The following is a 12,385-nucleotide window of genomic DNA, read 5'->3' as shown; positions in this document are numbered from 1 at the left end:
ACTTTTTCCTTGAATTTAGAAAATTTTTCTTTTTACTCAATTATTCCTTTTGTAGTTCAGTAAGATCTAATTCTGAATTACATTTTATTTCACTTTTGATCAAAATTAAAATTATTTGTCTACAATTTTTCATCGCTTATCCAAAAAAAAGTAAATACTTCCAAAAATAATTCCTTTTCTACCATCAATAAGCGAGTGCATATTGTTTTATTTCTGAATTTTAATAAAATCAAGCTTCACACTATATGTATTTTTAAGTTTTGCAATCAAGCGTGAAAATTTCTATACTAAAATATTTTTTCCTTGAATCTAGGAAAATTTTTTTGGTACCCAATCTTTTTATCAATTTTTTTTTGGAATCGTTTCATTACAAATTATATTTTCATATCCTTTGTTTCAAAAAAAATGAATTTCACTGATATATTATCATCATTCTCCTAAAAATAATAAACATTCATAAAATTTTTTTTTTTTTCAATTTCAATTGAGTACTGATTATTGTGTAATCTTTTAATTTCAATAAGATTTAATATGGAAACAAACATTTTTTTCCATTCTGTTACTTAAAAATGAAAATTTTTCTTCTCAAAAATTTTTCCCTTGAATTTAAGAAAAATTGTAATATTACTAATTTTTGTCTTCCATAGTTCTAGTATTATTTCACTGAGAATCATTGTTTATTATTCAAGCTTCAAGAAAAATCTGTCTTTATGAAATACTTTATTTATTCACTATCAAAAAAATTTAATATTTATACTAATAATTTTTTTTTCACGTTATTCAGGTGAGTTTTCAGTGTATTATTCTTGGATTTTATTAATATTAAGTATTACATTATATATCTTTTTTACTTTTACAATCCAAAATCAAAATTTTTAATTTAAAAATTTTTTTTCTTGAATTTAGGGAAAATTTTCAGGTTCTGAATTTATACTCACTAAACTGTATTGTTTATAATTTGCGCCACATTTTTTGTTTCTTTTTTTTTAGATTATGTACTTTCTATAATAGTTTTTTTTTCTCATCTTTAAATACTTATGTTCTGCAAAGAATCACATTTATTCTGAAAGTAGTGAGAGGTCAAGTTAGTTAATTTTCACTTCTTTCCAAGAAGTTTTTCTTTATTTCAGTGATTTGTATATTCATTTGGATAAGAAATCATGTTTAGAAAAAATTTATTCAATTTAAGTGGTGCTGTTTTTTCAATTGAGCGGAGTTTTTAAATTTTAGCTCAAAAAGACAAAAACAAGAAAAAAAAAAAAATTTTTTTAATTTCAAAATAGCGGAGTTTTTTTGTTTCTTTTTTAGATTATGTACTTTCTATAATAGTTTTTTTTTCTCATCTTTAAATACTTATGTTCTGCAAAGAATCACATTTATTCTGAAAGTAGTGAGAGGTCAAGTTAGTTAATTTTCACTTCTTTCCAAGAAGTTTTTCTTTATTTCAGTGATTTGTATATTCATTTGGATAAGAAATCATGTTTAGAAAAAATTTATTCAATTTAAGTGGTGCTGTTTTTTCAATTGAGCGGAGTTTTTAAATTTTAGCTCAAAAAGACAAAAACAAGAAAAAAAAAAAAATTTTTTTAATTTCAAAATAGCGGAGTTTCCGGTGTGAACATTTTTTCTTTCGAGGTTGGGGGTAATTTTCTTTTATCAAAAAATTGTTCACATCAAAACTAACACTTTTTCTAAATAAAATTTTCCGGAAAAATCAATTTTTTTTTCAAAAATTCGTTAATGCTTCTTACTCCGCCATTTTGAATTTTTTTCGAAAAAATTTTTTTTTTTTTGTTTTTGTCTTTTTGATCGCTACAACTTTTCTCAATATCATTTTCTAATTAAAGCCATATTTTTTCAGGAAAATCCATAAACAGATAAAATCGGCCAAAAAAAAGTGATTTTATCGAAAAATTTTTCCAATAAAAAGTGTTAGTTTTAATGTAGAAAACGTTTTGGTGCAAAAAAAAAATGCAGTATCCGTTTAATAAAACTATGTTTATACCGGAAACTCCGCCATTTTGAATTTTTCTTTTTTTTTTGTCCCCTTCCAAACCCTACAACTTTTACTTGAAATATTTTACAATTTAAGCCATTGTGAAGTGTGGTTTCCCTCACTTTACTATTTTACATTTAATTTAATTTCAAACAATAATTTTAAACAAAGACGCTAAATTTATATTTAATATTAAAAAGAATAAGACAATTTATTCAACAATTAGACTATTTGATATGATAATTTAACAAAACAAAATATATATAAATTAATAGTTGTGAGGTGGTATAGCCACATCACCAATACAACTTTACAAGTATAGTTCGGACGCACCGTTTGGCTTGGTGGCCGGACTAGAAGCGAAGAGAGCGGAGTCTCCAGCAACAAGAGGTAGAGAGTTCTCTCGTACCCACACATATATATACGGCTAAAACACCTCATTGACTACGTCACATGACATGTCAATGTGGTGGGAGACACCAAATATTTGCATTATAATTCTATCTCGCTACACCATATTTTTCGAAAAAAATCCATTGATAAATTAAAATGGGACACTCTGTATACTACCCTGTCATATCTTAATTTTTACTATGCTGCAAAGCAAAAAGTGATGTACCTACAGTAATTTATATTATCGACACAATATTTTATATTTATCAGAACATTAAAAACCCAAAAATGTGCCCGACGCAAAAAAAAAGCATTCATATTTTTAATTTTTTTTTTTGATAATTTTGATTGTTGTTGAGTATTTATGTATCTTCTTTATTTATTTATTCAATAACATAATTATTCATTTATCACGCCCAGGTAGAAATTGAACCTCGTTTCGACGTCGAACGTGGCTATTTTCCGAACTTGACGCTCGAATCGATGTTGAAGACCGAGCTTGATTCTATGTGGAAATGTCACAAATGTTTTTTTTTTTTTTCAAAAATGAAATGACGAATAGAAGGCCGTCGGAGTTAACTTGATGAAACTTAGAAACAATAAGAAGCGTTGTGGTCTAGGGGTCAAGGCGTTTGCCCGGAAAGCAAAAGACCCGGGTTCGATTCCCAGCGGGGGATCGTCGTTATTTTTTCTAAGTTTCTGGTTTTTTTTTTTTCGACGTCGAAACGAGGATGAGCGGAGGTTAAAACGAGGCGAAAAATAAAAGATACCCAAAAAGACTTAGATGGTAGATATGATACTAAAAAAATGAATAGTAATACTAATAGTAACATTCAACGAAAATATGATAATGAAAACTATAATAATGATAAATTTATTGGGTTTTTATGGTTTTTATTATTAGTATTATTATTTTATTATTTATGTATAAATTAATTAGTAATTCCTCATTTCAATTTATTAGAATGAATTGCGCCAATTTTATTTGTTAAATAAATAAAAATGTCAAAGGACAAGCAGTAGCTAAGAAAAAGATTGTGCTGAGGAATTAATGTAGCTAAAGAAATTATGTGGTAAGCAACATTAATTCCTCAGCAACACCTTTCCTTAGCTACTGCTTGTCCTTGGTATTTTTTATTTATTTAATAAATAAATTATATGTGATTTTATTTTTAAAAAATAAAAATGTCCAAAGAAAATCAGTAGCTAAGAAAAAGATGTAGCTGAGGAATTTATGTGGCCCGAAAAATTATGTTTTAAGCAACATTCATTCCGTAGCAACATTTTTTCCTTAGCTACTGCTTGTCGTTGGTATTTTTTATTCATTTAATAAGTAAAATACATGTAATAGCAACATCTTTTACTTAGCTACTGCTCGTTTTTCGTATTTTTTATAGAAACTATTTAAAGTACTATAAAAAATATATTTAAAAAAAAAAAATTCTTCTTTATTTAAATTCTTTAAAATAATACCTTTCATTATATAAAATAAAAATTTTGTATAAATTATAAATTCAATGAAAATTTAATTAATTCAAAAATTTTTCAATTTCTCCAGTATCCGGACATCTAAAATATATGAGAACCGGTTGTTGCACATGTTAGGTACCACTTTTTAGACAGGGAAAAAAATATCAACGTCAAACAAATTTAGATTATGTTTGTTAATGTTGTCAGTTTTACTAGTTGTTATTAGTGGCCGGATACTGATCCCAGATAAAATTAAAGGACTCCAGTATCGGACTTAATACTTTTTATCATTTATAAAACGAAAACCGTCTGTTTGAATTAAAGAATATATATATAAGAAATAGAAATATTTTAAAAAATTGTTTGCTTGTTCTTGGCTATTTTCATTTGTTTAACAAATAAAATTACTGCAATTCATTTCTATAAGTTGAAATGAGGAATTAGTAATTAATTTATTTAATAATAATATATTATAATAATAATAGTAATAATAATAATAATAATAATAATAATAATATCATTATTATTCATCATAATCGGCATAATTAATGAATACAGCAGCCAGGTGCCCGAGTACAAAGGGCTGTCCGAGTACGGTGCTATGACGGTATAAATATTATAATAACAAAATCAATTAAGAAATTCTAATTTTTCATTCTTTTAGATTATATTCTTATTCCTTGATCTATTCTGGATCCATTCCGGATCATGATCCTGATCAGAATTGGATCCAGAATCTAAATTTATTTCAGATCATGTATCCTCAAATTATCCTGAAGACAACATAAGGATACCCTGATCCAACCTGGATTCAAACTTTACGAAAAAACATTACCACCTTGATCCATATCCGATCCAAAATCTGGATCCGGCCCAGATTTGAAATTAAGATATCTTGATCCAATATCTTTTATTCCTGAGTCCTAAAATTTTTTGGGGTGCCACTGATAAGAAAACCAAGTTCTACAGTAGTATGTGTGTGCGTGGCTATACACTAACAAGCAAAGTTGACACCGTACACTAAAACCATGCTCATGTTCATGTCTGTGTGTCGTGCTTCTCCCGTAATATTAATATTTTAAAGTTATTTATTTATTAAACCTAACACACAAAAGAATGGAAATTAGTATCATAAAATTTGTCGTTTTTAGCACTACCCGAGTGGAAAAATTTTCAGGATGCCCTATTTGACCACAAACCCTGATCAGAAACGGATCAGGATTCCTTATTCAGGGAACCTGACTCATTCCTGACCCGAACCTGGTCAGGACACCTTACGATTTCCTTAAGTCAGGTAACCTTATCCGATCCTGTTCAGGAAAAGAACAGGAAACCTTGACGTATCCTGAATAAGGTTTCCTGAACAGATTCTGACCAGGATATTATCAGGAAAAATTTATCAAATAAATTAATTTTTTTTATTCAGTTTTCCTGTTCAGGAAAGGAACAGGAAACCTGAACGTTACCTGAATAAGGTTTCCTGAACAGATTCTGACCAGGATATTATCAGGAAAAATTTATCAAATAATTTAATTTTTTTTATTCAGTTTTCCTGTTCAGGAAAGGAACAGGAAACCTGAACGTATCCTGAATAAGGTTTCCTGAACAGATTCTGACCAGGATACTATCAGGAAAAATTTATCAAATAAATCAATTTTTTTTATTCAGTTTTCCTGTTCAGGAAAGGAACAGGAAACCTGAACGTTACCTGAATAAGGTTTCCTGAACAGATTCTGACCAGGATATTATCAGGAAAAATTTATCAAATAATTTAATTTTTTTTATTCAGTTTTCCTGTTCAGGAAAGGAACAGGAAACCTGAACGTATCCTGAATAAGGTTTCCTGAACAGATTCTGACCAGGATACTATCAGGAAAAATTTATCAAATAAATTAATTTTTTTTATTCAGTTTTCCTGTTCAGGAAAGGAACAGGAAACCTGAACGTTACCTGAATAAGGTTTCCTGAACAGATTCTGACCAGGATATTATCAGGAAAAATTTATCAAATAATTTAATTTTTTTTATTCAGTTTTCCTGTTCAGGAAAGGAACAGGAAACCTGAACGTATCCTGAATAAGGTTTCCTGAACAGATTTTGACCAGAATATTATCAGGAAAAATATTTATTATTATAATAAATATTTATTTATTATTATAATTTTAATTCTAAAACAAAATGACAAGAGACAATTTAACAAATTGTTATATTTTATTTTTACGTTAAATTAACGTCGCAAATTCCAATTAAAGTTTTTTTTAGCTGATGTAATTTATGAAAGCAAAAAATCACATCAGATCATCGATAGACGGCATGGCCGCGCGTGTTAAGGCCCGTAGTTGTAATCTGAAAGTTCCGAGTTCGCGTCCCGCTAGTGGTTAGGTAATTTAAGTTATGTTAGGTATATACAATCTTATCGTTCAATCTGTTTCATTAATAACATTGCTATAGTAAATTAGTTACAAAACATCAATTAATAAAAAAACAATTTTTTTTTAAAAATTACTTGATCCGTTTCAGATCAGGAATCCTGTTCCATTCCTGATCAGGTATCCTGGTCAGGTTTCCTGATCCGATTCTGATCAGAATCCTAAAAAAAAGCGTTACATTCTGATCCGTTCCTGAACAGGATTCCTGGTTATATTCTAGTCAGGAATCCTGATCCATTCCTGTTCAGGTATCCTGGCTCAACCCTACAATCTGGCCAGGTTTCCTGATCCGGTTCTGATCAGAATCCTAAAAAAGAGCGTTACATTCTGATCCGTTCCTGAACAGGATTCCTGATCCGGTTCTGATTTGAAATCAGGTTCCCTGATCCGGTTCTGATCAGAACCCTAACTAAATTTCCACTCGGGTACAAGCTGACGGAAGTTTAACGTTTCCTGGTGCGTTTAGAAAAGTAATTAATAAAAGTATGAGGTAACGCAAATAGCTTCCCGTGTAGGAATCGCCAAGCATGGAAACATGGCCATACACTGGCCGATAAACGGCAGCCCATGATTGGTAGCCAAGCAAGGGCCATTAATGGGATATACTTGGCAAACGATCGGTCCATTATTGTGTTGCCAAGATCTTGTCTTGGCGAACGTCTGGCCATTAATTGGCTGGCCATTTAATGGTTACCATTCATCGGCCAATTCATGGTAAATGCATTGCTGGCCATTTAATGGCTGCCGTTCATTGGCCGATCCTTGGCAAATTCATGGCTGGCCATTTAATGGCTGCCGTTCATCGGCCAATTCATGGCAAAATCATGGCTGGCCATTAATGGCTACCGTTCATCGGCCAATTCATGGCAAATTCATGGCTGGCCATTTAATGGCTACCGTTCATCGGCCAATTCATGGCAAATTCATGGCTGGCAATTTAATGGCTGACGTTCATCGGCCAATTCATGGCTGGCCATTTAATGGCTGCCGTTCATCGGCCAATTCATGGCAAATTCATGGCTGGCCATTAATGGCTACCAACCATCAGCTAATTTTTGACAAAAAAAAAAGAAGACAATAGAAAAAAAAAATTCAACAATGGAGCATTAAAATTAAATGAATAAATAAATATATTTGTATTTGAATAATCATCTTCAAAAAAGTCTACCAAGTCTACGAGTGAACTTAATTACTACAAGAGAACAAAAAACTTCCGAAATTTATATCGCGCTCGTGGCTCAGTTAGTTATAGCATAGGTTTAGTGTAGGTTTAGGTTTTCGGTCGAGAGTTCGCGCCCGGCGAGAGGCAGGAAAAAAAAAACATTTATTATAAAAAAAAACAGAGTTGGACTCGATAATCTATATATGCAATTGAAAAAAAAAATATTTTTTTTATTTTTATTTATAAAAAAATTGATTTCGCAAGTAAGGGGCCAATCTTGGCAAATTTTAATGGGCCAATCTTGGCAAATGTTAATGGGCCAATAATGGCAGCCAATATTAGAATGGTGTAACGCGCCAGGCCCGGCGTATGAGTGGCCCATTAATGGCAAAATTTCGCCATGCATCGGCCGTTGCATGGCCGTGTTGTAGTCTCCTACACGGGTTGTGTGTTTACAGTTTTCAAATCTTAGAAAAATCAAACAATAAAAATAAAAAAAAAATTGACAATGTACATAATTATTTCATTTGAAAAATGAGACCAAAAAAAAAAAAAAATCTACTGAGAATTCAACCTTAGAGAAAGACTTCGTTTTTGAAATCGATTATTTTTTTTTCTTTTTGTTTTTGATTTCCAGCGGGAAGTTGCTTTCAAAAACTGGAAATTTTCTTTTTTCATACAGCTCACCTGTACTCGCGCTTCGGTCAGATCGATTTTCATAGCTATCTCTTCTCTCGTATATATATCAGGATAATGAGTTTCTTGAAAAGCTCGTTCTAGCTCTTTGAGTTGTGCTGAGGTAAATGTCGTTCGTATCCGCCGTTGTTTTCTTTTCTCAGCTAAGCCTTCGTGACCAGGATACGGTTTGTATCCGAGACCCCCTATACAATAGACGAATTATAAATTATATTTATCATTGTGAATTCTAAGACATAAATCTGAAATCATTGAATATCGTTGTTGTAACCAGCTTATGTGTTTTTAAAAAAGTTTGTTCAGTACTGAGAGTTTACTACATATGTAGTAACTTTGTGTTCATATCAAGTAGTGTTTCATTCATTTAGGGATTTTTTTATTCATATAACAGTTATGTTAAAAGAAACGAAAAAAAAACCTTTGTCGTTCAGAAAAACTGTCCTTTTTTAAGTATGATATTGACAAAAGTATATGTTACATTGAATATATGAATATAAAGAAGTTGTCTCGAGTTATATGATAAAAAGAAGTATTTTGAAAAAAAAAAAAAAAATTTTGTTTTTATTGTTTATCCCGTAAACTAATTATCATATAAAAAAATTTATTCGAAGAAAAATATGTATTTTTTAATTTTATCGGCAACTGTATTTTTTTTTTTTTTAATTTTTCTTATTTTCCACCCACAGCAACATATAGCATTTTCTTGTCTTCGAGCGCTCGACGAGCGCATCCGGACCCTCAATTGTAAGTACATCAATTTATAGATAAGACACTAAAAATACAAGTAAGAAATATATATTTATTATGTAATTAAGTCTAAACTATTCAAAATTGAAATTTTATACTTGAGCCCACTTGATGTAAAATATATATCTATACCTAATATTGAAATTTTATTTTGGACAAACCAAGTGGGGTCAAGTATAAAATTTTAGTTTTAAATAGTTTAGATATTACATGCGTCATAATTATATATTTCTTTCTTAAAATTTTAGTGTCATATCTAAATTGATATACTTACAATTATAGTGACAATTTCGAATACTTGACTCTTTTTTGTAAAAAAAAACTTTTTTTTTGTTTTTTTTTGTTGCAATCTCACATCTTTTTGTGAAGTCATTTGTTCATATCGAATTTAATAGAACCAGCCTCAAAATTATTGTTCTGTAACTTTGACACATTTGTTTTGAGTTAACGAAAAGTTGTTACCAACGAAACAAAAGAATCTGGACTTATCTTCTCTATTATAAAAAGGACACTTGACCGCTTTTTATTCGTGATGTGATTGGTCGAAATTTTTTAGCATTTGTTTATATTTTCTCTCTTATACTGATACGTTGCTACGGGTTGTTGTATGGTTATGTTCATTTTCGGCAATTAATTTATTTAAGTTGTGTCGTTCCTAGATCAAAAGTCATATTACAGCTTTTTATTAAGTTCTATATATTCGAATTGAATAAAAAAAGTATTGTTATATTTATTTCTTCTCTATTATAAAAAGGACACTTGACCGCTTTTTATTCGTGATGTGATTGGTCGAAATTTTTTAGCATTTGTTTATATTTTCTCTCTTATACTGATACGTTGCTACGGGTTGTTGTATGGTTGCTATGTATGTTCATTTTCGGCAATTAATTTATTTAAGTTGTGTCGTTCCTAGATCAAAAGTCATATTACAGCTTTTTATTAAGTTCTATATATTCGAATTGAATAAAAAAAGTATTGTTATATTTATTTATATTTATGAATACAACTAATATATATTACTAAATCAATATTTGAATAAAAAAAAGTAAGGGTTACTACGTTATGGTTATTACGTTCATCAAAAACCTCATCGTATATATTACTTAGTTAAAATAATATATAGATTCAAATATTGTATAAAGTATAAATATACAAGTAAACAAGTAAACAAGTAGAAAAAGTTAGTGTGTGGTTGCTACGTACAATTGCTAATCATATTTTTTCATCAAAAGTAATAATATAATTGACTTTATAAAAAGCTGCAATATGACTTTACTATACTTTGATTGAACAACAACACAACTAGAGGATTTAATAATTGTTTATAATTAGATCAAATGATATTTTTATTCATTACGATAATTATAAGATTAATAATTAATACTTCGAATAAATATAGTAATTCATGGAAATGACAGATAAGAAAAGTACTTCACGTGATTAATAAAAATTATAATTATGATGAAGAAAATAGTATTAATAAACATATACACAATAATATACACAACCATGCACCGGAGGTTTGATAATTTAAAAAAATTATAATTCTATGTATTGAAATAAAATCAAATTTAAAATAAAAATTATTATTCTTTGTATTGAATAAAAAAATTAACATTCAAATGATAGAGTCTGCAAATGTTAGTCTACCATTGTATTTTCTTTGATATTGTTTGAATTATTTTTTGGAAAATATAATAATAAATTCTTTTGTATAATTTATATAATTGCTTCTTCTTTAATCAAAAAGATAAGCATCACAATTTGTCATTAGTTACAATTAAAATTTTATTTACCATTTTCTGTGCTGTCAATTATGTGATAATAAACATTATACAATCATTAAATAATAAAGAAAGTGTGTGTCAAAATCTTGAAACTTTTGATCAATCTCATACTCGAGATATGTGTTGTGTTACATGAAATTACATAAAAAAACTTCAGTGTAAACACCCAACTTCATGATATACTTCAGATAAAAAATACGAAAAAATATTATTTATACAAAAAAAAAAAAAAAAAACATATGCAAACACGCGCCGAAGGCGCGTAATCGGTCACGTATTTGAAAATATCAAGAAGGAAAGAGAGAGATATAGCGAGTAAGAAGAAAGTATGAGAGAGAAAAAAATTTATCTGTTTTTTAACGTAAAAACGCAAAGTTGTAAAATTTATTTAATTACGAGTCGACCGTGTTCGGCTTCGCCGAACTTGGTTGTATATTTATTTTTGATTCTTCAAAAAATTAAAAACAAAAGAAATAGATATGTAGAAAAAATTCAATTTCTACATTCTGATAATCCGGACAACATTAGCAACCAATGCATTTTTTTATTTCCTTTCTTCTCGATAAAATATATTATTTCATCAAAAAAAACCCAGGAGATGATGAAAAAATTCAACTTCGACATCCTGGTGAACCAAAAACCAACATTACAAACTAAAGCAATATTTTTTAATCTCTTCTTTCTGAAAAAATATATTTAATAATAAAAAAAACCCTGAAGATAATTGGGGAAATCATTTTGACTTCCTGGTGATCGTAAAAAGTAACCTGGGTGATTTTTTCGTAGACTTAAACCCTCCCGAGCTCAAACTAAATATCTATGTTAAATTTCATGTAAATCGGACCAATAGTTTGCGTAAAACTGCGTTTCCAAGGATCCGGCCATGTCTTTTTATTATATAGATTAAAAATTAAATAAACTATTATACAATTTGGTTTTTTTGAAGTGAAACTTCTTTAGAATGGGCAGTCAAAAAAAAAAACAAAAGATGGATGCAACGAAAGTAACGGTATGAAGGTAAGTAATTTTAAATTATTTTTTATCTTGTTTTATTAATTTATTCCCTTGACAACGATACGAAAAAATTTGTTTAAAATTTGTTTCAAAATTTTAGTTTCATGAAAGATTCAAGAGACAAAGGTGAATATTAAGGTTAAAACTTTTATTATATACAATATATAATTTATAAGGTTATTTTTGATCAAATAATGAGTATTTAAAATTAATCTGTTGAATAAACAAATAATACACAAGACAATGGTTATTCAAGTGCTTGACATAATACGACAGCAACATCATAATCACAATACCAAACAACAATAAATAATATGTGGATGAAATGTGGTACCACGTGAACGTAAAGATAGTATTTTAGATTGTCTAGGATTTCAAGAAACAATTAATGACATTGAAATATTAGCAGAAAAATGTGACAACTGTACTGGTAATCCTAAATCAGTAAAAATTAAAATACGACCAGGTTCTATACCAATGTCTGATAATTTTGATGAGACTTGTAATGGTGGTTATAATAATATTTTTAAACAAATAATGAGTATCTAAAATAAATCTGTTAAATAAACAATTAATACACAAGATAGTGGTTATTCAAGTGCTTGACATAATACGACAGCAACATCATAATCACAATACCAAACAACAATAAATAATATGTGGATAAAATTTGGTACTACGTGAACGTAAAG

At 29.0% G+C, this 12,385-nt stretch overlaps 1 protein-coding gene across 1 annotated transcript in view; it reads right to left on the bottom strand.

The window, feature by feature from the left end:
• Positions 1–12,385, bottom strand: part of LOC122854965 (paired mesoderm homeobox protein 2A-like) — a 61,129-nt gene that overhangs the window by 29,484 nt on the left and 19,260 nt on the right. The window contains exon 2 of the mRNA XM_044156011.1: positions 8,137–8,330. Coding sequence (XP_044011946.1) covers positions 8,137–8,330 — 194 coding nt within the window. The remainder of the gene's footprint in view (positions 1–8,136; positions 8,331–12,385) is intronic.

Source organism: Aphidius gifuensis, linkage group LG4 (genome assembly GCF_014905175.1).
Source record: "Aphidius gifuensis isolate YNYX2018 linkage group LG4, ASM1490517v1, whole genome shotgun sequence".
Classification (NCBI taxonomy): domain Eukaryota; kingdom Metazoa; phylum Arthropoda; class Insecta; order Hymenoptera; family Braconidae; genus Aphidius; species Aphidius gifuensis.
Note: the sequence above shows the minus strand (reverse complement) of the source record. Positions and strands in the feature narration are given on the sequence as shown.